This window comes from Topomyia yanbarensis, chromosome 2 (assembly GCF_030247195.1).
Source record: "Topomyia yanbarensis strain Yona2022 chromosome 2, ASM3024719v1, whole genome shotgun sequence".
Lineage (NCBI taxonomy): Eukaryota > Metazoa > Arthropoda > Insecta > Diptera > Culicidae > Topomyia > Topomyia yanbarensis.
Window position 1 is genome coordinate 316,000,502 of NC_080671.1, and position 26,134 is coordinate 316,026,635.

The window sequence follows — 26,134 nt, forward strand, 5'->3', positions numbered from 1 at the left end:
TACCCTGCTTCTAAGTGGACTTTACCGAGAGACAACTATGAGAGGAATACTGGCTCTGAACACAAAAGAAAAGAATTTACATTTCAGGTTTTTTTTATTTTCGGATTCCGGATTATCGGTTCAACACTGTGCACGTTAAACAAACGATGGGGCCCATTGATGAACGACGAAGTGGGAGAGGAGAGGAGTCATACCTGGTAGTTTCGTCGATGTGCTGCTTTACCGGCCGGAAGATGGTGCTGTTCGGCTAGATAGCCGTTTATGGAACTCCTTGTTCCGTCGATCGATTCTTCCAAATCGGTGGTGAGATGTGCGTCGATTTCCCTGGGTTGCGGCGACGAGGGGTGCCAAGCCGTATTCGGTTGGAAGTGGCGGTGGGGAAGTCGGGGTGCTTTGGTCCGATTCCGATCGTAAACGGTTCCTTCGACTACGCACTCGTTGCGGAGCGTGATGTCCAGCCGGCGTTGAGTACCAATAGGTAAAAAGGATGTTTTTTTCCGTGATAAACACTTCTTCTATACGGCGGGGTTTTTTTTTATCAAACCGAAACGAACGATGGGGACTATTAAACGTCCTCGTTGTACTACTTATTTCGGGCTTTTTAACGTTCTTCCCGTCTGGTAGCTTTGAAGGTCTACTATCGACTGACTCTTCCTTATCTTCCTTCATATCCATCTCCTCTCCCTTTCCTGTCCACACCTCTCTATTTCTCTCTCCCTCTCCCGATCTCGACGATGACAGGATGCAGTAGTTGTGAGCAGCCAAAATATCCCCTACAAGTGGTATAATTTTGGCTGTTCAAATTTTCGGGAACATTTTAAAGGGTTTAGAAATTAATGCGGTCTTTTTCCGTCTTTTTCTGTTGCGGTTTTTCCGTTACAAAGGTTCGCGATAATTTTTATATTACCGTTTGAGAAGTACGGCTGCTTTTGACCTCGGCATTTCATTATGGCACCTTAAGGGAACTTTTACTAAGCCCCAACACCTGGTATGGATGTTCCGGGGTGGACACAAAAGGTCTCTTTTAAAGGCCGGGGTTAGGTTACAGCAGGGGGTCCGTAGTTTCTCAAACGGTAACGTTCACAGTAGTAATTTTTTCCGAAATGTTACGTTGCCTAATTAGAGTTTTTTTTATTAGGGTTAGAAAACTTATGCTATGTTAAACAAAAATACAGATAATATTACAACAACAAAATTACGCTAACAACAATATACATTTTTACAGAGCCAGATGAACAAAAAGAAATTTATTTTAATACACTTACACACTAATACCTACATACTACAAACAAATTCCAACATAGATGCCTCTCAATAGTTACGAACCAAAAGGGACGGTAACAAGCCGTGCAAACAGATTTTTGTGATCTAGAGCTGACAGTAACGACCAGTACGAAGAACCGGCGAACTCCAACGTACGAGCGACTACTTCGATGGTTTCGAATCAATCGTCATCAGAATCCGCTGGAGTAACAGAGAAAAGAATCGCTGAAGCAGCGTCTGGTTCAAGGACTGCCAACACAGGTCAACCCAACCAGACTGACTATCAACAATCGCCAAGAAAACCAGCTCGAGTAATTCGACCGCCCAAGAGATTGAACATTTAATGAAAATACACTCAAGTTTTTTTTACGCGGTTTTTTTTGCGCGGTATTTTTTTACGCGGTTTTTTTTACGCGGATTTTGAAATTTACGCGGTTTTCATTTACGCGGATTTTGAAATTTACGCGGTTTTCATTTACGCGGTTTTTGAAATTTACGCGGTTTTCATTTACGCGGTTTTTGAAATTTACGCGGTTTTCATTTACGCGGATTTTGGAATTTACGCGGTATCCATCAATGAGCTTCCCCTTATCGCGGATTCTTAAATTTAAGCGGTCTTCATTTACGCGGATTTTGAAATTTACGCGGTTTTCATTTACGCGGATTTTGAAATTTACGCGGTTTTCATTTACGCGGATTTTGAAATTTACGCGGTTTTCATTTACGCGGATTTTGAAATTTACGCGGTTTTCATTTACGCGGATTTTGAAATTTACGCGGTTTTCATTTACGCAGTTTTCATTTACGCGGCTCGTATCCCCCGCGTAAAAAAAAACCTGAGTGTATTTTATATGTAAGTTACTATTACTATGCATTGTATATGAATTCCATTTGCTAGGGGAGAAGAGTCGTCACCGAGATGCCCTTAAATTGTTAGCCAACCTAATATCAACAAACTACCTTTGCGACTATGATACTATGATTATTCCCTGCACTATTGATGATGGAGAAATAAAGTAACTACCCGAGAGCCAAAACGCGCTTTCTTATATGTCGCTTTTCGGGATAAAAATTCTGCTGCGTTCCTTCTCCTAGAGTACAGTTATGACAGACGTTTATCAGCTGGTTGATACTATCAACAAAGATCTAACACCAGCCACCAACTGGGCCACAGAAAACTCTCTAACGCCTAACTTAAAGAAGACACAGGCGATAATTTTCTAATCCATTTCTGCAATGGACCTATTGCCTTAAGCACCACAGTTGTCAACCTCGGCTTACGTTGGATGGATATTAACCTGTGGCGACAACACATAACTTACCCTAATCAAGACAAACTCCAACTCCATACGTTATCACCTAATCGTACCCACACACCAATCACACACTCGATCATCGCATTGTTGCTCACTTTCGCCCATCGGAAATGTAAAGATTAACCAGTTTGCTTTCCGGGATGACACTTGGTGACCAGAAACCAAGTATCTTGCTGTCCGAGATGCGTCGCCTGGGAGGTTCAGGATGCACCGATACCGTGCTCTCTAACCTTTGGTTGCGCGCTTTGCCCACCACCAAGCACTCAATTGTCACAGCGATTCCATCAGCGTCACTTGATGACCAAGCAAAAATCAAGCAAAGATAATGGAGGTACCCAAAAACGAAGTTGCCGCTATCCGTTCAAAAGCCGAGCGAACGATTTCTAGCCTCGAAAACCGCATCGATGCCCTTGCCAGACGCCTGGAAGAAGCCGTTTCTGGAGATTATCGTAACAGAGGGCGATCACATGTCCGATCTGGAAACCGTTCGGCAGGACGACGACCGCCCACACCGAGTGAACCAAGAAATCGTCGTCGGTGGATTTGCTGGTTCCACTACCGGCATGGCGCACAAGCAAGTAAGTGCGAAAAGCGAAAAGGGGACAACCCTAACATCCCGTGTATTTTCTACGATAGTAGCATCGAAACATACACCCGTCGTGAAAAAAACTAAAATATATGCAGCCTACCTGCACTCAAACTCCCATCGCTCCTGATGAACCATCAAAAATTACCAGCATCGTCCTGAACCAACCTCACATCTGGCGGATCCACATGGGAGATCAGACAACACACCAACACTTTTTGATTGATACTGGTGCTGACATTTCTGTTATTCCTCCGATAACACGTGAACAGCTGAATCCAGTAATGACAAACCAACTTTTCGCTGCCAATGGAACCCCCATCAACACATACGGCACCAAGCGCCTGAACATCGACATTGGACTTCGCCGACCATTTACTTGGGTTTCCACCATTGCTGATGTCAAATCTCCAATCATCGGTGCTGATTTTTTGAAGCATCACGACCTTCTAGTGAACCTGCGACATAGCAAACTCATCGATAATCGAACCAATTTGGAAATCAACAACATTAACGTCGTCTCGGAACCAATGATCATCACCTACGACGTAAACTCGCCTTTCGCCGATATTTTAAAGGAATTTCACACCCTTCGGAATGTTCGAATTTAAGTTCATGACTTTTGAACTCCGGAATGCAGGTCAAACGCTACAGCGACACCTTCATGATGTTTTGGGCGACCTCGACTTTATCTTTCCCTACGTGGATGATCTGTGTGTTGCCTCCGAGAACATCGAACAGCATAAGCAGCATTTGCGCATAGTGTTCAGCCGGTTGCGGCAGAACGGACTCACTATTAACGCCGGTAAGTGCCAGATAGGAAAATCTGAAGTCCAATTTCTTGGCCATCATATCAATAAAGATGGAATCAAACCAAAACCGAACAAGGTTGTAGCAATCCTTGAGTTCCCCCGGTCAGTTGTGGCTAAACAGTTGAAACGTTTCTTGGGAACAATTAATTTCTACCGTCGTTTCATTCCACGAGCCGCCGAAACTCAGCGAATACTCCACGCTATGATCCCTCACAACGTGCGATATGATCAAACGGTTCTGCAGTGGACCGACGAAAACAACGCAGCTTTTGAAAAATGCAAACGTGATCTTGCCAACGTAGCCCTTCTCGCCCACCCATCAGCGCACGCAAAATTAGCCCTGGAAGTCGACGCATCGGGTACCGCAATTGCTGCACCAGAACACCGAGCAAGGCTGTCATCCTTTAGCCTACTTTTCTCGCAAGTTAAGCGACAGCAAGAGAAAAGCCAGCACGTACGATCGTGAGTTATTGGCCATATACGAAGCTGTACGTATTTCAAGGACACTTTGACCGCTCGGGTAATTCTGCGTGTATACGGACCACAAGCCCCTCACCATTGCTTTCCAGCAAAGGCCTGAAAGAACAAGTCCGATGCAACAAAGACATCTCAGCTTCATCAGTGAACGGACATTCGACATGTGCCAGGTGAAGAAAACGCTGTCGCCGATATGCTGAGTCGAATCGAAGCTATCACACAAACAAATGATGCTATTGATTTCGACGCCTTGGCAAATCAACAAAAAACCGATCCCGAACTCAACACATTTTTATCGAACCTGCCAGCCAACACAACACTGAAGCTGAAAGCACTACCATCCCCACTGTCATCTGTACCTATCTATTGCGACATCTCTACAGACGCCATTCGACCGTTTGTCCCGGAGAATTTTCGGAAACTGATCATCACTAAGCTACACAGCGCTTCACACCCTGGAGTACGTGCAACCACCCGACTTATCGCTGATTGCTATGTTTGGCCTTCGATGCGACGAGACTGCAAGAATTTCGTCTCCCGTTGCATCCCGTGTCACAAGTCTAAGGTTCATCGACACAACAGATCGCAATCGTTGCACATCGCCACTCCTGACGAACGATTTGCACACATCCACATGGACCTCATCGGCCCACTACCACCGTCAGAAGGTAACGCTTATTGCTTAACATTAATCGATAAATTTACTCGTTGGCCAGAAGTTATCCCAATCCTGAACATGACGGCAGCTACTGTGGCCCGAGCTTTCATGGATGGATGGTTCGCCCGATTCGGAGTTCCCACCGATATGGGGAGGCAGTTGAACTTTTCATTCAACTGACCAGGACACCCGGCATCACTCATTTCCGCACCACGCCATACCATCCTCAGGCCAACAGACAAATCGAGCGAACTCACAGACAACTAAAAGCAGCAATAATGTGCCACCAGAACCCACGGTGGACAGAATCGTTGCCGGTCGTGCTACTGGGCATGAGAACGTCGTCAAATAGGATCTTCAGGCATCTACTGCCGAGCTAACTTACGGCACTACACTTCGCCTGCCTGGAGAGTTCTTTACTGAGAGCAGCAATAGTCTTAAACCTACACCAGAGTTTGTCGCCGACCTAAAACGAACGATGGCGAAACTCCGATCCACACAAACAAGCAACCATTCAAAGCAGACACCATTCGTTCAGAAGGAGATGGCCACATGCAGTCACGTGTTTGTGAGGGTTGGTGCCATCAAACCGCCACTATCACCACCTTTCGACGGCCCATATCGTGTACTTCGCAGGAAGAAAAAAGTCTACGTCGTTGACATCAATGGCAAACCGTCTCCAATCTCTATCGATCGACTGAAGGCAGCTTTTATCCAGGCTGCTGAACCGTCAACGCCGTTATTGGAAAAATTAAGGGGAAGTATTGTGGCGACAACACATAACTTACCCTAATCAAGACAAACCCCAATTCCATACGTTATCACCTAATTGTACCCACACACCAATCACACACTCGATCATCTGATTGTACCTGCGGTATCATCCGATCACACACACTCGATATTGTATCTCACTCACTCGTTGCCATATACTCTAGTGCCGATCAGGCTTTGTACATAGAATAGCAATTAGTATTAAATTGACGATCGATCTAATCAGACGTCTCCGCGTATTAATTGATATATCCGAGAGTCCTTTAAAACCTTAGATGGAAGGAGCAAGTGAACGAAACGGTGATGGAAGTATACAACTGACTAAGAAAACTCCGACGATTTTCTGCGGTGTATCTCCACAAGTAAGCATGCTATTAGCACACCCTTGAACATTTACCTCATTTACATTTACATACACATTATTTTCAGATTTTTCTACCAAAAGAGCTCGTACTTTCTTTCTACCGGTTTACTCCTCGAGCAAGCAAAAAAGTGTACTGATCTACGTAATCCTTCTATGGAACGCATTACTAATAGATGTTCAATCGAAACCGTCTCTCGGAACATTCAAACTGTCGATACGAAGCCTAGATTTTTGAATATGTATGCCTGACTAATAATTGGGTTTTTAAAAGACTTTGGTTTGATTTTCACGAAAATTAATATTCAGTAAGGAATAAGCAAAAGTTAGATCTTCTATACTCACCTGCCATCAACAAAATCTCCCGTGGTGACCTTCAGCTGCTGCGAAATCCGTCCATTTCTTCCATGGTAGGCGGGGGAGCCTCGTATCCGATCGATTAGGTACCGATCGGAACCGCTGGTTTCCGGACTGGATGCCCGCCGTAGCAGGTTGGGTGAACTAGAATCTAGACAATCGTTGTGACTGGAGGATGCTTTCGAAGAGGAATTGTGCGAATTGAGAGCGGCTACTCCAGCCGCAGTGTGACAGAAATTGTAGATCGCGTCGATGTTTTCGTTTTCCAGATAGTAACGTTCGGTGTTATTACTGCTTCCGGACTGATTACGTGTTAGACTGGACGGCGTGTTTGCATTTCGCCGAATGGCACCTTGAATGTAGAGTGAATCCATTTTTTCCTCTAGAAAGTAACGATCCGCTTCGGAGAGGGATGTTAGCGGTTGTCCTTCGGTTTGATAGTTTACGTGATTTCGTTGGATGTCCATCAGGACGGGTGAAAGCCGTTGATGATGCTGGTACGTGTTGTTCAACAGTGCGTCTATTGGGGTGTACGTTCTAGGTCGCAGCGGACGATAATCTCCTCGTCTGCTAACGGTTGGCGGAGGCGGCTGATGCAGAAACGATGTGCTTTGATCCAGGGAAGACGACGAGCTCCTTGAAATCATATTACCATTTTCTTTAGATTTTTCACTTTTACACCCATTCGTGGTGGCATGGCTGTTCACGAGGCTAGTTTCAGCCGTGTAGATGTCCGAGTCGATCCCAAGAATTGGTGTCTTTCGGGACATTTGATACGCCTGCGGATCGAGTGGGCTGGAGCTCAGCGGGTGATGGTACTGGAGGGCATCCATCGAGGGAGTGTTGCGCCCCAGAGACGCTAGCGGGCACTCCACTGGAGCCCCTCGTCGCTGGGGGAGCGACATATCGAGCGCTGGTATGTTACCTGTAAAACAACAGATATTGTTATACATTGTAGCTGTGTTTTGGATAAAAAAGGATTTTGAGACACATTGTGAATGAACAAAAATTGAAATATGTGATTATGATTTTGTAAAACATGAATCACATTGGAAGGGGAATAAAAGTTTTCGATGTCATCAATTAACATTTAGTGATATTTATACACACACACACACACACACACACACACACATAATAACTGTGCACAAAGGGGTCATAGTCAAGTTTATTAAAGTTTATAGAAATAAACTACAAGGCGGTATTTGAATCGATGTGGTTTCATTGAAAATTACGCCACATAAAGAAGCAATAGCCGTCACATCGCCTAGTAGCAGCAAATCAGTCATGAGTTATTTATTACCAAGCACTTGATATCCCACATAGGATCTGAAAAATGCATTCATTCGTCAGTGGCTTAAACAGATCCTCACGATATCTGATATTCGATAGATATTTGCCTTGGCCTTGCTGCTATATTCTTTATTGTGCTGCAGTTCTCGCAATTGCTTTCTAGCCTGTAGTGCAAAAGCCAAGATTTTCTCGGTTCCAAACATGATAAATTATGCGTATCAAGGCCAATAAAATGCATTAATCAATGGCAGTGTTCAAGATTAAAATCAAACAGCAATGCCCGGTAAGCAACGGCATGCAAATTCCTGCAGGCAAAATATTTTCAGATTGTTCTGCCCCAGCTGGCACTGATGATCGGTGCTAGGATTAGCGCAGGAGGAAGCCAAGTTTTAAGCGTAGATCAATCAGATTTTTTCCACCTCAGCAAACTGTATTACGCGAGAAGGAAATACAGTCGTAGCTTTATAAAATTGATTCATGAGTGGTTTTCTGATTAGTCCTGTTCTTTATGTTTTTATTTCCGCCTCTGGTGAAAATATCAAGGAAGCTTCTGTACAACGTTCGATGAGACAAAGGAACACATCTAGATAACTTTTTTAACCCATTACTGCCCAATTTATCTTTCATACGTAGCACAAATTTAGTTTTTCACTCGGGGAAAAACCTAAATGGTCATTCAAATAAGAATTTTATTGCACATAAGCTAGCTGCCTTAATAAGGAGCAACTGGAATAAATTTGAGAACAATTGGTAAATTGGTTCCTGAGATATCGTGGTCGCTGTAAAGGACCTGAATACAATTCCGAGATAATTCAAATTCAATATTCAGTGACGTAGCTGAAAACGTCAAACGAACAAACCGCCAATTCATCCATGCAGATTTTCATTCGGCTCCGATTATTACACGAAGCGATCGTGCAGCAACGAATCAAACGCATCAAAGTAGGCCCGGGCACAATGTAAGCGATGATGATTGTTGGTTCATATGCTTTATCGGCGTTTGAAAACATTTTCCTAGATAATTAGTGTAATGAATATATTGTACGATATTGAACTGAATGAATAAAATGAATAGTTGAATGAATATTTCTTCTATTCACCGCGAGTCGCAACAGGTTCATTTTCAGCTGTCAAAAAAGAGCTTCGATTATTTTTAACTCTGATCGCTACCAACTTTTTGAAATTTTTGTGTAAATAACCTTGTCTTAAAATACATACACAATAAATGCTTCTGTTCTAGCAATCTACCGTGATTTTTTAAAGTAGAATTCTTCTAACGTTTCAATATAGGGGTCCCGTTTCAAGTTTTTCAACGTGAACATCTGTACTGAATGAAAAATAAGACTTTTGCGCTATCTGATTGGAAATATGTACAACAATTTTGTATCGAATTCCGTAGAATGTGCAATTGCCAAAAATAATAGAAATAATAAGTTTTGTGAAAGCAGTAATTATCTGATCCATGATTGGTCGGTACAATTTGACCAAGCAGCGAGCGTTGCTAGGACTGCCCCTTTGTCATCCAACGACACACGTATAAAAAGGGAACATAAGAAAAATTCGTTAGTTTGCGTTCTGATGCTGTAATATATCCCTAAACTGCCGCCAGGCAGTGATAGCATTTCATTCCAATGATACACTGGCGTGCGAGTTTCATGCATACACAGAAGATGCAATGATGACACACCACAGAAAAAGTAGAAAGCTTTTTATTTCGGAACTGAATTAATAAAATGGGGTGGTTTGGTGTGAGAGAACCGCGCTCTCTTGCTGTTTAAATTATGTGTGGCGTTAGGTGCGTGTTCAGATAAATTCACCACGGCGCGCGTTCCAGAGTGCACGTCGCTACACCGACAGGTGGGCGGGTCTAATACGCCCCCCTTAAGCAAAAATGTCTATATTTCAACGTTGGAGACGGTGATCTCTGCATTAACTACTCTAATTTATTGCTATATCAGCTACAAATTAGTTGCCAATCATTTCTCTCTTAAAAACATCATAATGAAAGTATTTCTAAACATTTTTCAACGATGCGTAGGTTCTAGTTTCTTCATTTACCTTGAGCAAAATACTCCCAGTTACAGTGTAATATGCCCCACAACAAAAGGAAGTTATGACCCACATCAATCGGTGAGGATGCCCCACAACCATGGGGTTGTATGTCTCAATCGAATTATTGAATTTTTTATCCATCGCGAGTGTTTTCTCCAACGAGAAACTGACACCGACCCAGGCTTCACGCGCGGCTCTCAATGTACCTCAATCATACCAGTCTTTGAACTCTATCAATATCGACAATAATATGGTACAACTGGCGATTAGCAAAATGAAGGCTTCAACCTCGGCAGGCCCAGATGGTATACCAACTATTATTCTAAAAAAATGCTCTGCCGGTCTAATTGAACCTCTTTGTCATCTGTTTCAATTGTCGCTATCAACCGGAGTATTTCCCGAACTCTGGAAATCGTCCCTCATGTTTCCAGTTCACAAAAAAGGTGATAAAAAGGTAGTTGACAATTACCGTGGTATTACAACGCTAAGCGCAGTTCCTAAGCTGTTTGAAATGGCTGTGTTGGAACCCATCTCCAGCCACTGCAAACAGTATATCTCCGAGACTCAGCATGGATTTATGCCGAAACGTTCAACATCTACGAATCTTCTGTCGTTCACAACATATGTTACAGATGCTATGTCGGACGGCCTTCAAACTGACGTTATCTACACGGATCTTTCAGCTGCTTTTGACAAGATAAATCACGCTATTGCAGTGGCAAAATTGGATAGACTTGGCTTTGGTACTAATATTCTCCGTTGGATGCAATCGTATCTCAGTGATCGTCGTCTAGCAGTCAAGATAGGTGATTGTGTATCCGAAGAGTTCTTTGCTTCATCTGGTATTCCGCAAGGCAGCCATCTCGGTCCATTGATTTTTCTTCTGTATTTCAACGACGTTAACTTTTGTTTAGAAGGACCACGGTTGTCTTTCGCCGACGACCTCAAGTTATACCATAGAATACGGAATACTGATGATGCAGCTTTCCTTCAACGCCAACTGGAAACCTTTGCGGAATGGTGCGAGATCAACCGAATGACCCTAAACCCCAAGAAATGTACGGTCATTACGTTCTCGAGGAAAAAAACGCCAATTCGATTCAATTACTGTCTAGCTGAATCCACAATTGACAGAGCGAATTGCGTCAAAGATCTCGGAGTTTTTCTCGATGAACAACTGACGTTTAAACAGCATATCAGCTATATTGTCGCAAAGGCATCACGCTGTTTGGGGTTCATAATGAGAATATCTAAGCACTTTTCAGATATTTACTGCTTGAAATCTCTCTACTGCTCACTCGTTCGATCAACTCTGGAATATTGTTCAGTTGTGTGGAACCCTCATTATCTCAACGGTGTCCATCGAATTGAGACAGTACAGCGCAGATTTGTTCGGTTTGCCCTTCGTCGATTGCCTTGGAGCAACCCTCACCAGCTGCCAAGTTATGAAAGCCGGGGTTTGCTTATTGGACTCGATACATTGCAAGTGCGACGGGATCTATTCCGTGCTATGACGATTTCGGATATTTTGCAAGATCGAATTGACTGCCCCGAGCTTCTCAGTGCGATAAATATGAATGTTCGCCCTCGCGCCCTTCGCAATAATTTATTCCTCCGATTACCTCTTCGCCGGACTAACTATGGAGTAAACGGTGCCATCATTGGTTTGCAGCGGACCTTCAACAGAGTGTCATCCGAGTTCGATCTTCACATTCCACGTAGCAGATTACATGTTGACTTTTTAAATAGATTAAGAAATTATCAGTAGGACCACACTGTGTCTGTTGATATTAATTAATTAATAAATAAATAAATCTAAAAAATGATCAAACAATGTAGCAAACCTCGTTTTCCCTAAAACAAACTAATATTAGCATTATTCAAAACTCATAAATTGGCTTAATTATAAGTTTGCAGTTGTGTTAAAGTCCGGCGATGAGGTGAAAACATGAGTAATTCTGCATTGCGTCGAAATGCCTCTTTGCAAACATTTGTGTATATTGTTGTTTTGCAGCATACGAGGCGCCAAATTAAGTTAGTACGTTAACTTCTTGAAATACTTCTGTTATCAGTCATTTTTACGCTTCAGATAACTCTGGGGTCCTTGGAATAGAAGAGGGGCATTTTTCCTCGGTGGGGCGTATTATACCCTTTTACCTTATACATTGAAGTATGCACTGGCGTGTGTTCTTTGGTTCGTTTCTCTCTGGCAAGCGGTAGTGCGGGGGCGATAGACGATTTGATAAGCACTGGCTGTTTCGCTGTATAAAAGAGATGGTGTTGGCTTATCGGATGCTGATATTATAATTTTCCTTTGATAATTTGATACAAGTTAAAAGTAATGTCCTTGTACTGCATTCATTGGCGATTATTATACGTGACAATTGCAGGGTTATTGCGAAAATTCCACTCCAAGAAACCTGCTTGGTTAAAGTTTGATCGTATTATTAATTAGGGAAAGATGGGGTAAAAAGCGCCCCCTAAGAAAATATGCTCATAACTTAGCTACAGAACATGAATTGGAAGAATTAAATTAATGATATCATTAAACCAACATTTTCCCCTGTAATCGCAACCATAACGCTTTGCAAACTATTCGAAAACATGAAAAATATGTTTCAAAATCATTATAAATTACACTTTGAAAAATGGGCAGGGCTAAACGCACTTGTACGGGGTACGCTTCATCACAACAAGAGGGCATATTTCACTACAACAACGGACAAACATTGCTTGACAAGCGTACTTTTGATATCTGTCGGGATTTCACAAAAGAGTAGCAATAAATCGCTTGTGGTTATGCAATTATTAGGTTTTCAGAACGAGTTTTGTATTTTAGATTACAAAGGTGGGCGGGTATTGTCAGGGACACAACCGAAATGAAGTAGCATACAATTTAGGCTGTTAATACGGTTGCTGCAATTTTTACTAATTTCTGAAAGGTTTTATTAAAATAAGTTATTTCGGTATTTCTAATCGAAAAATCGCAATAACGGTACTCATATATCCGATTTTCTGCTGTTCCCAAGAGAATTGTTTCACACTCATTAAAAGCTATGAGGATCCATATGTTCGAATATTTTAGATTTCGATGTACTTGTACCGAATTTCGGTATTTCCATAAGAAATAACGAAATTACTGGTTTTAATACCGAGGATAGTCAAAATTGTAGCACTCGTATTAACATCCTAAAGTGTATTCTACTTCACTCCGGTTATGTCTCTGACATTACCCACTTATCTTTTTTGTTCCACGGAATCGTGTCGTTTGAATTCTGGGGTACGATAGGTCACTATATTCGTGGTTAAATATAACAATAGACACACCTAGAAAATCGGCGGTTCAACTTTTATTTGAAGAGTATGCATACTGCAGATTATTTAAAAAATAATAACACAAATAATAAATTCAATAAATTGACGTCAGTCAGGTGAGAAAATGGATAAGGGACCATTCATAAATTACGTAACGCAAAAATTGCCCAAAATTGACTCCCCCTCCCCCCATGTAACAAATTGTCACAAATTTCTTTATCCCCCCTCCCCTATTATGTAACAAATTCTTTGAAATTTTTTTTCTTCGGTGAAAACATGTTACGTAACGATCTAGCTTACTCCCCCTCCCCCCTATGTCACAATATGTAACAACTTGTCGAACCCCTTCCCCCCCTAAAAGCGTTACGTAATTTATGAATGGTCCCTAAGTGGCAAATAATATGAAAAATCAAGAAACTGTGAAGGAAATATTAAACAACCATGTTTTTCTGCGGCTGCGTATGGTTTTGTACTTGCAAATAACTTCTTCGGTGTTCTCGTCGTTGCCAGAGTGTGGAATTGAACTTGTGCATTCCGGCCAACGCAGTTGCTTAGCTGTGCAATGATCACGTTTGCATTTCGGAGCATTTTTTTGATTCCTTAAATGCTCTTCACACTGTTTTGGCGTTTTTCGCACGAAATTACGCACAATTTTTCTGTCAAAAAATTCAAATTTACATATTAGTAGTCACCTATATTGCCCCAAATGGCTGACCTATCGTTCCCCCAACCGTATGTTTCATGTTGATGCCCGTATTTTTTTTAAAACAAAAAAAAATATCGAAAAAGTACCACAATACTCGTGTTCAGCATTTATTTTTACGTAAGAAAAATCTCACTTGATATTTTTTTTACATTGGTTAAATGTACTGTACTTAGGACGAAAGACAATGCGTTTTCGCAGCGCAACACGCGAAGTCATAAACAACGCCGTAACTACTACAGCTGATCCACAGTAACAGTCGAAATGACAGTCGTCAACGATGTTCTCTACCGTGTATCTAATTCACGGAACATGAGGGACCTTTGCAATAACACAGTAAGGATAATGCCCTATACCTATTGTATCCACATACCTATTTGTCCCCATTCTACTCTAATATTAATAAAAACGGCTCTTACTACGAAAACATTATACATTACTACGAAACCATTGTAATTTCAACTATCTACCAGAATTACTATTCGTACTCATGGTACGAGAAAAAAATGAGACGCACACAAACACCACTTGTATAAGATTCCGCATTTCATCCAAACGATCGCCAGGAAAAATCAGCACCGACAGAATGGAAACCATGAAAAACTCGTCGCATGATAGAAGAAAGAACTTTACCGATTCATTAAAGTATAAGTAATTGTCCTCATAGTCAGCTATCCGGAGTTCAAGTTGCTTATTTTGCCAATCGTATGAATACGATAAATGACAAATTTCTCAAATTCTCGGTAGCCGGCTACCCAGAGCAATTATTACATGATAACGCTCTTCACACACTTACTAACAACTCTCCCCTTCCCTTGATATATGTGGAGATGCAGAGGATTCCTTGGTCTCTAGCAGCGAAATGTATCGTACTAACATTCCTTCCTTTCCCAGAAGATCTGCATTCGGACGTTGCCGGCAACGATATTGATCAGCATGCAGGGACCAATATAGATTGCACAATGCGGCTCATCATGTTATTCCCAAGTATTTTGTTCCAATGGACATTTTGCAATCTCAATTGGTTCTGGTCAATAACAGAGTAGCAACCACGGGCGATCTCGTATGCTTATATGGATCTAGTGAAGAAGTTTAAAGTATGCTGGGTGCAGAAACTACAGAATCTGAAAATAATCTCACACCATTTTAGATCTAACATGTTTAAAGAACCGACTCAACTCAGAGATAGTTGTGCAATTATTCATAAATGATGATAATAACTACATATTTAGGATGCATCAGGATTCAGCTTCGTATTATATCAGCACAACGAACATACTTTCTAATCGAGATTCATTCAAGTATCCACAAACGACTCGAAATCAAAGCAACAAAAAATTCATTTGACAGTTGGTGTGGGCAATGTTGCCAAAACTTCGGTCGAAATTAATTCATTTGCCGTGATTGCAAGAATCTAAGATCTAAGATTCTTATTGTTGTTTCCTGCGCCATAAGGAATCAACCAGTTCTGCGATCAGCGACGACCCCGTTTGCACGTCTTACCTCTTCAACGTCAAGAATCCAAAAGCCACGAATAATGGCGGTTTGCGTCTTTCTCGGCGGATGTCGCCATGAGTGTCGACTTAGTTATGTCGGCGCCAAACAGTGTTCATGCGACTTAATAGTTAGGTTGCTGCTACACTATCTTATGTGGAAATTACACAATACGCACTTATAAAACTTTTTAAAAGTTATTCGTGTTACGCCATCATAAAATGTAAAAAATCTAATGTTTAAAAGTCGTAAAAGAAACTTTTTCAGTGTTTTTGGATCATAGACTTTTCTGCGGCTCATGTACGTGCACGTCACATGACACATACACTACATCACTAGCTGGTGGAAAATAATAAACAAAGACGGCAAAATCAAATGGGATTGTTTTCAACCAAGAAACCACATTAGTGTTCGTGAGACTGGCCGATAAGAACTCAATGGAGAAGCTTTCAAAAAACAATTTTCCTAACAACAACTTTTGTAATATTTTCATAATTCATACAATTTGCAGTCAAAAATACAATTTTTTTTCGAATATGATTCTAAATGCCATTTTGAATCAAAATGCTCAAAATGAAAATTTTCTGAAATATTTTAAATCTTGTTTTAATAACACAATTATTTTATTTTATTACGACCTTTTCATAAATTATTCGCGTTTCTCTATCAACAGCAATAGGTTTTTCAAAAGGCCCATAACATTTCCTTTAACTTCTCCTTTGACGTCAAAGCGCTATTGTAACCCATTTGAAAGCTACATGAAATTGTTAAACAAGGGCAATTTTTTTAGTCTGCAGTTTCAATTCTCATTTTCGTAAAGAAAAAAAAAACAATTTTGTGGGTTCTGATAACAATACCTCGTAATACACGTCGATCATTTCGTCTCCTCGGTAGTCAACTTGTCTATTCATAAGCGGCACTTGAACCATATGAAACACTATCCTTGATCTATTTTTCTATTTCGCTATTATATCATTGAAAAATCAAAATCGTCTTTTCCAAGAAAATATGGATGCTCATATAATTTTAGATTATAGTATTTAAGTCATTTCTCGAACGTCTGGAGCGGTTGCAGAAGACAAAATTTCCCAATTCAAGTATTCTAAAATGGCATAGTTTCTAGTTACTACGAGTATTAGGAATCGGGTCGATCCGAATCGGTTCGTGCAGACTGCAAGCTGAACCTAGTTAGACATGAACATTCCGCTGTTGCCTCAGGTCAAGGGGAAATGGGAATGCGGCACTAGTCCTGAATCATAATTGAAATCTTCAATCAAAGTGCGAAAGCCAAACAACAAATCACCCTCGAGATCCACGAACTCTTTCCTAATAGCGGTACTGGGAACGCCGAAGAGGATCGCGTCAAAAAATGCAATGAACTGAACCAGACGTGCAATATAATATTTATTTGCAAATTACGAGATCGACCAGCAGATTACTCATTTTGTCGCTCCGTTCCATGCAAAGTGCAGTATGACTGCTGCAGTTGCAACCGCGTACCGCCACGTCGCAGGTTTCAGCCTGGGTCGCGTCGATCGGTCGGCTGTTTGCAACCGGTCGGAAATGCACGGCGAAAAGTACTATCGTTTAACACACATCTTGTTTTGTGTCCGCTGCGACTAGTTCACAATAAAACCTTCGGAACGGAGAACTGCGAGGAGAAAAGTTGATCTAGATTGAACTAGAAACATACTAACCGTAGCGAGCAATGCTAGAGGTGAGGATCGTTTTCATGTTATTGGTTATTTGTTTTTGGCGTGTCCCTAGGCGCATTCTTCAAGTTTCACCTCGTCTAATGCGTCAAGCTAAAATCTTTCTGAACATCAATGCTATCCAGAATTAAAATCATATGAGAATGCAATTGGAATTTAGGTTTTGGATGAGTTTAATTCGTCATTTCCAGTATCTAACCATTGAAAGAACATCCTTAGTAGTTTCCTAACAGGCTAATTTTTGTGTTTTTAGAAGAATAAATTTATGTACTTCTAGAAAAAAGAAATCCATGATATTCCATGAAATCACTCAGCACGTAAAGATTAGTCAAATTCTTTTTGTAGTGTAGTGTCCTTGCGGTTTAAAAGATTTGATTTTTACGTTCTTATAAAAGAAGTTTACATAGGGGAGCCCGGGGCTAGTTGGCGGAATCCCCTTTTCTCCGTTTCTATTAGACATAAAGCGCTGTCTCTCGTTGTGAACCTCAAGTAATTTAGTATATTGGGTGTTCAGCCACAAGTGGTGACTTTTCATCTTGTTCACATGATTCAGTTAATTATTATTAAGATATAATATGATTTCGCAGTTAGGTATTTCTTCCGTAGGATGTTTTAAACCAGCCCGGGGACAACTTGACAGCTCCCATATATTGATCTCATAAGCAAATTTTGTGGTGATTTGGTGATGTCATGGCGGCTCGAATGGAGCAAAATTTGAAAAATGCGCATCCCGTTTACTATTTTCCATATGAAAAAAATAAATAATTTAAGCATTTCTGTCATTAAATTTATTTCGCTGTTCACATTAGAAACTGTCCTCATTCCCTCATACCTAAACAGAACCATAGATTCCATTTGGAATTTTAAAAAAAACCAAAAGAAATACAAGAATATGACTTTCAAATTCAAGCCACTGCCACTTATATTGGAATTTCCGAAAATCTTGCGAATCTAATCCACATCTCCTCCTCCGGTAGAGCCGAGTACAATGCCAGAATAATTCTGAAGGGATCCATACCAAAACCATCGCAACATCTTCCGGACAGAATTATTGCAAAAGTCGAACAAAACTCTGGCAGGAGTCGAACAAAATTGTACATTCCTGGCAGCATTCTTGCTGAAACCGAGCACTGTCGGTTTGCTGCCAGAATTCTGATAAAAGCACACAAATTTTATTCAAAACCAGTTTTGCTAAATGTGTAGAAAGTCCTACATATATTGTTTATTTTCCCGATCAAAATACTAGAATTCTTGACGTTCTTAAACTTGAACTTGAAACAAGATGTCGCAGGTTCACGAATTGTTAAGCTTGGTGATTTACTTTCATTGGCCAAAATGTTTTTCATTTATAGCTCCAATGATTTACCGATTACAAACTTCACACAACAAGAAAACCAAAACATTTTTAGGAAGGAAGAGAACCGGTTGCTAAAAACAAGGACTTCCAGCTAAATTTATAATAAGATTTCTGTAACTTTGCTGACGGTTTCCAATCAGGGATAAATTTATTCTCTAATAATAGTTTTCTTTATCCAAATTTGAAATACGCTTTTTCTAAATGTTGTTCTAGCCGCATTGACGGCGTTCATAACACGAGTAACGAAACACGCTTTTCTCTTGAAACTTTTCGTACCGTTGTTCGTGGTACTCGTACAGAGAAGGCATACTAGCGCCACCATCAAATCGGTGGTACATATATGAAACAAGCGCTATCTGTCAAGTTGCCCCTGGGCTGTTTTAAACCTACTTGTCTTCTGAATAAGGAGCTAAACAAATCTTATAAACTAACTTATCAACTATAAAGAGAGCTAATCGTTGCAATTGAAGACTGCAACGATTTTTGTCGGAAGTTGCTTATAATACTGTTCGTCATAATTTCTAATGTTTCTATGTTTGCGAGTCTGTGCAACTCATTTGTGCTAAACCAGGGAGGACGCTTCAAAATCATTTTCAGAATTTTATTCTGAATCCTTTGAAGCGCTTTTTTTCCTAGTAGCACAACAACTTGCTCAGATTGGCACTGCATATAGCATTGCCAGTCTAAATATTTGTTTATAAATTAATAGTTTGTTCTTTAGGCAGAGCCTTGAATTCCTATTTATAAGAGGGTATACACATTTTATATATTTGTTGCATTTTGTTTGTATTCCTTCAATGTGATCCTTAAAAGTGAGTTTTTTATCGTAAATCAAACCCAATTATTTAACTTGATCTGACCACGTTAAATTCAAACCATTAAATTTAATAATATGGTTATTATTTGGTTTAAGAGAAGAAGCTCTTGGCTTATGCGGAAACACAATCAGTTGTGTTTTTGCCGCATTAGTGTAAATTTTGCATTTTTTCAGGTAATCATTGAAAATATTTAAGCTTCGTTGCAGTCGACTGCAGATAATACGAAGACTCCTATCAGTGGCTGAGATGCTAGTATGTATCATCACAGAAAAGTGACTTTTTACAGCCTGTAGGTAGATTTGGAAGATCAGAGGTAAAAATATTGTATAGTATTGATGCCTGCTTTAACGGGTAGCTTATTAGATTTACAATTCTGATAAGAAACCTGTAGGGTACGGTTAGTAAGATTATTTTTAATAATCTTTATTATGTAAATTGGAAAATTGAAATCCCACATTTTGGCAATTAATCCTTTGTGCCAAACACTGTCGAAAGCTTTTTCGATGTCTAGAAGAGCAACTCCAGTGGAATAGCCCTCTGAGATATTTGCCTTTATCGTGTTAGTTACTCTCACAAGTTGATGAGTAGTTGAATGTCCAATACGAAATCCAAACTGCTCAGGAAGAAAAATAGAATTTTCATTGATATGTGACATAATTCTAGTTAGGATGATTTTTTCAAATAATTTACTAATAGAAGAGAGTAAACTAATTGGTCGATAGCTAGATGCTTCTGCTGGGTTTTATCTGGCTTCAAAATAGGAATAACCTTGGCATTTTTCCATCTTTCAGTGAAGTATGCTAATTCAAAATATTTGTTGAATATTTTGACCAAGTATCTTATGGTGATTTCGGGAAGGTTTTTAAGAAGAATGTTGAAAATTCCATCATAGCCTGGAGCTTTCATATTTTTTTAACTTTTTCATGATGGATTTGATCTCATCATAGTTTGTTTCAACAATATCGTCTAGAGACAATACTTGATTTGAAACGTTTTCATATTTTTGTAAGACTTCGGATTCAATAGTACACACAACGTTGAGATTAAAATTATGGACGCTTTCAAACTGCTGAGCAAGTTTTTGAGCTTTTTCTTCGTTTGTAAGAAGTATGTGGTCACCTTCCTTCAAAGCTGGAATTGGTTTCTGAGGCTTCTTAAGAGCCTTGGAAAGTTTCCAGAAAGGTTTAGAATTTGGCTTGATTTGTTCAACCTCTTTCGCGAAATTTTCATTTCTTAAGAGTGTGAATCTAAGCATAATTTCTTTTTGTAGATCCTGATAGATACATCTCATAGCAGGATCACGAGAACGTTGATATTGACATCTTCGAACATTCTTCAAGCGAATCAGAAGTTGAAGATCGTCGTCAATAATAGGAGTATTAATTTTTTTCTGTGTTGTTGGTACTCATAAATTTCTAGCATCAACTATAGATATACTTAAATTTTGTAATGCCGTATCAATGTCAGCTTTATTTTGTAAATCAAGATCATGATTAAAATTATTCTCAATATAAGTTTTGTACCTTTCCCAATTCGCTTTGTGATAATTGAACACTGAGCTAATGGGATTGGAATCAGCTTCTTGAGAAAGTGAAAAAGTTACTGGAAGATGATCAGAAGCAAAGTCAGCATGTGTAATCAATTCGCTACAAATGTGACTTTGATCTGTCAAAACCAAATCAATTGTTGATGGATTCCTTACAGACGAATAGCACGTAGGACCATTCAAGAACAAAATTGAATAATAACCAGCAGAGCAATCATTAAAAAGTAGTTTACCGTTGGAATTGCTTTGAGCATTATTCCAGGCTCGGTGTTTGGCGTTAAAATCACCGATTATGAAGAATTTTGACCGATTTCTTGTAAGTTTTTGTAAGTCTCCTTTCAAGAAATTAATTTGCTCGCCAGTGCACTGAAAAGGCAAATAGGCTGCAACAATAAAAATGATCAGTTTCAACTTCGATACCCAAACTCTTGATCACCTTGGTGTCAAGAGACGGCGTAACGGAAAGTTTGATCCTGCGATTAACCGCTATTGCGATTCCTCCGCCGAATCCAACAATTCGATCAAATCGATGAATAACAAAATTAGAGTTACTCTTCAATTTAATATTTGGTTTTAAAAAAGTTTCGGTCACAACGGCTATATGCGCATTATGTATCCTCAAGAAGTTGAAAAATTCATCTTCGTACGTTTTTAATGAACGAGCATTCCAATTTAGTAAATTTAAATGATTATTTAAAGTCATTGTTAAACTTTAATTTCATTACAATTTTGTTAGCAAATTCCCACCCCGCTTGAAAAGCTTCAAACATGGAGGTAGAATTTAACATGGAAATCATCATAGGTAACATAGAGTCCTGCAGGTATTTTAATTTTTCTTCCGTTACGCTACCTAGATCCATTGGACTAAAGGAAGCGTTGGGTGCAAACGAGTTTGTGGGTGTGGTAACGGTAGCCGTTATTTTGGCCTTGTTATCTGCCACTGAAGCATAAGATGACACACCATTGTAAAATGGTGTGACGGAGGTAGAAGAAGTTGTTAATCTATTTTGAACCGAATTAACACGTTTGGACGTGTTTTCTTGAAGTTTACCTGAAGAAGCAGGTACATTTTTTATTTGTTGTTTTTGTTGTCTAGAACGAGAATTTATAATTTTTTCTTGAACTGGACAACCCCAGAAATTCGATTTATGATTTTCGCTACAATTAGCGCATTTGAAACTTTTTGTGGTTTTTTTTTTCACCGGACAAGTATCTTTAGTGTGCGATTTATCACCACAGATCATACATTTGGAATCCAAATGACATTTTTTGTGCCGTGCCCAAAGCCTTGGCATCTACGACACTGGGTCAGATTTTGAATTCTGCCCCCATGTCGTCTATAATGTTCCCATTTTACTCGCACGTGGAACATAAAACGTGCTTTTTCAAATGCTTTCAAATTATTAACCTCATTACGGTTAAAATGAATTAAATAAAGCTCCTGGATAATTCCAGAGCGTACTGGCGTGTTCTCGCCGCTAGCCTTTCTCTTCATAAGAATAACTCGTGAAGGAGAAAAGCCAAGTAATTTTTTCAATTCGTTGGATATTTCATCCAAACTTTGACCTTGAGGTAGCCCTTTCAAGACAGCCTTCAATGGTCTAGCTGTCTTGAAATCATATGAATAAAATTTATATAACTTCTCCGTAAGATACTGGAGTAGTCGTTTGTGACCTGTGGCGGAGGTGATTGCGTTTTCTTCTCATTGGCATTATGCGCATTGCGAGGAAATTTAGAAATTTCATCAGCTTCACATTCGGATAAAACATCGAATGAGTTGCTGCAGTCAATTGAATTTTCGGGTGGAGAAGATACCCTTTTCCGTTTAGCTTTACTTTTTGGCACACGGCCTTTCTGGGAGGACCCAGGCATGTTGGAAGATTTAAATATTTCTTTAGGCTGAATTGCTCTTGAAAAATGTTTTAGTCTTGAAAAAGAAGAAAGTAAGAAGAAAAAGTAGGTAGTCTTGAGAAAGACTAATTGTCGAAAAATATATAGGTAGTCTTGAGAAAGACTGTTGCTGTTGAAAAACTCTAGGTAAACCAGGAGCTATAAAGATTTGTGACCGGTTCGAACGAAGGTTCAAGCCGGTATGAAAACGTTTTGTTTTGTAGAATCTGTGGGCGATATTGTGTTTTTAGCAAAATTACAAATTTTGAATAATTTTCTTAATTTTAAACATTTTGTGCTATTTAAGGTGGTTTCCAATCTATTCCCCAAATGATTATATTTTTGGATAGTGCGTGAAAAGAGTTTTCAGTATCCGTATAGATATTACACCTATCCATACACAAATGTAATTTTTCAAATTCTTTTTTATAAAATGTGTAGTTGGGGTAAGTTGGCGGTGACACACACGGGGCAAGTTGGCGATACTATTCACGGTGCAAAAATAGTCATCAAATATTTTCATTTCTGGAATTCACTCCAGGGTAAGAGGAACTTTTTTTCGTGTCTCTCATCAATGGAGGGGACAATTATTTCGGCCAATCACCTGAAGAATTTCGACAATTTGCTTTTGAATATGGAGTACGCGTCGAAGTCAATATGACGGGATATTGAGACTGAAATATAATGAAAAGTGTCGAATAACACTAGTTTACAGTGATTTGTATCCCCACAACATTTTTATCATTCCACAGTAAAATGGCCCACTGAAAACGAAAATCCGGTTGAAAATTTTTTGTATGGAACAGATTTTGAGATATTCCGAAAAAAATCCCATTTTTGTATTTTTAAAAATTGGCTCTTCACTTCATCACAAATATCTCCAGTTGTAATCTACCGATTCTAATGATTTTAATATCATTTGATCACCAATTGCAATACCTATCGATCATTCCTACAACATTTTTGGTCACTATTACAATTAGGTCTCTATTCAGTAATTAATTAAAAAATTATTGCCATTTTCTGCAAAATTTTGGATTTTTTTTGACGTAGGACTAAGTTTTTGTTTTCGATATGGGGGTGCACTTTGCAAATTCAACAAAAATGGTATGTAACGAAAAGTAGTTCAATTTTAAACGCTTATAATTCAGCCATCTTAAGGTAAATTTTCAATTTTTTTGCGCATATCGCTCAGAAATACTTCTAAGAATAGATTCCAATAGATAAACCCAAAGATTTTTGATATCATGGCATTAAAATGTTAAATAATGTTCAACATAGTTAAAATACCACGCATTTGCACACAGAAGGCTGCGCTTCCCTAGTCTGGCACGACAGATTTATGTACCTAACGCGCAACGCTTCTATGAATGACGTCATCATCGACTATTTAAAGAGCAGATTTGGTCGGGCAAGCTCAGTTGCCTCTTGGACAGCAGGCAGAGCAGAGCACTGCGCTGCATGCTCCCACAGCCAGTGTAGCAGAGGCTAGCGTCGTGGTACTAGTTGTCTCTTTCGCACCACCCATCATCACCAGCGTTGACTCATTTGGCTTGGTGCGTATCTTCCATTCGTGTACGGACACGATGTACTGGCACAACCTTTTGATTCAAGCACGGTACACCGTTCGCTTGGGTTATTGTTTGAGGCGAATGTGTATCCAAGTGTTGCGTGTATGATAGAAATCTAAGCTTTCGTTGCGCGAAGCGAAAGCATTCGGTTTTTCTTATATTGTCGTCTCCATGACAGGCTAAGGAGACGAAAACTTTCTTAGCAACAAATTCACGCGAATGGATAGAAGAAAGTGCAACGAAGGTTTATTATTTACGTTTCATCAATTTATTGATTCCACGAGATTCATTTCTACTCAACCTATCCCACTTTGATTCTACCAATACATAGGTACTACATATCCTATTTATGAATGGATTCGCTGTTACTAAAAAAATCGCTGCAAAAAATGCATCTATGTTCATCCATAAAACTATTTTCGATTCATGTATATGTTTTGCTTCGATATATGATTAAGACCACTGCATTCGCTACATTTATGTGTACTTTAGGAAAATTACAATAACGGCAAAATAAAACTATAAAGCTTGCCCTATACAAGAACTGTGACTGTATTGTCCAAAACATGATTTTAAATCATCGGTCTGGTTGTTTACCGCACATAATAGAAAACTTTTTAAAATTTTAAAGCAGTTCCAGATATTAGTTCGGTTTTCCATCACAGTTTTCTGTCTGCTTTCTTTAATCAGATTCGATAGCTCATTGTAAATAAAATGACCTGATGAGCAAGACGGTTTGATACATGAAGTGAACTGTAGAAAGAAATGTTTGATTAATTATTAATCCAAAAGTAATAAGAAATTAAATATTTCACGTATTGCAGTCCTACGTCTGCAATTCGTTCAACCCCATAGGGCTGTCCCTTTTAGTTTTTATTTTACTCAAAGAAGTACGATTTTTTAAATATTTTTTATTCATGGGTATTGAAATATGATCTAGACACGCAAATCCAAACACACATTTGGATTGCCCACATTTTAATATGAATTGCTTCATTTGGACACCGTGGTGGTACCAGTTTATATGGGAATTTGCTGTGTGATCGTACTCTTAAATGCGTAACTCCAGAACCGGAAATCGGATCAATACAAAAATTTATGGGAACGTAGTACCTTTCATTTCAGACTAAATTTGTACAAATCGGTCTGGTCATCTCTGAGACAAATCCGTGAGATTGTTTGACGCATGCACACATGCATACATACATAAATACATACATACATACATACATACATACATACATACACACACATAGACATTTTCCGATCTCGACGAACTGAGTCGAATGATATAATAGCTTCGGCGTTGCGCGCAGAGCCGTCTTAACACCACTCGGGGTCCCTGGGCACAACTGAGCTAAGGGGCCCCTATAATTGAACAGATATAAACTGCTGTAGGATAGGATGCTCTAAAAATGATCCCCAGTATCAGGGACCCATCTATGCCATCTTCAGTTTTATTTTTCAAATTTAAGCCAAATCATGTGAAATATTAAAAATACTGTACGAATTAAAATATATGGAGAATTTTTTTTAGATTTCCATCACTATAGGCGGCATTGTAAATGTCCAGGTACCGTCGAAAAACGGAAGATGATTTTGATAGATCTTAAAAAGATATTATCATTTCTGACCAATCTGACCGAAAGTGACAATGGGCCTCACACACTATATGCGGTTGTGGGAGTTCGAACTTACGTGAGCTGCGTACAGTGTAATGGACTTAGCAGCTGCGCTATTCCCCTCCATATGATATAATCTGACCTTCATAGTTTTAAG

The 26,134-nt window shown here is 39.6% G+C and overlaps 1 protein-coding gene across 2 annotated transcripts in view; it reads right to left on the reverse strand.

Annotated features, from left to right (window-relative positions):
• Window positions 1-26,134, reverse strand: part of LOC131683669 (F-box/LRR-repeat protein 7) — a 201,230-nt gene that overhangs the window by 12,980 nt on the left and 162,116 nt on the right. For both annotated transcript variants that reach the window (XM_058965851.1, XM_058965850.1), the window contains one exon: window positions 6,593-7,529. In XM_058965851.1, the coding sequence (XP_058821834.1) occupies window positions 6,593-7,509 (917 nt within the window). In that variant the 5' untranslated portion in view covers window positions 7,510-7,529. The remainder of the gene's footprint in view (window positions 1-6,592; window positions 7,530-26,134) is intronic.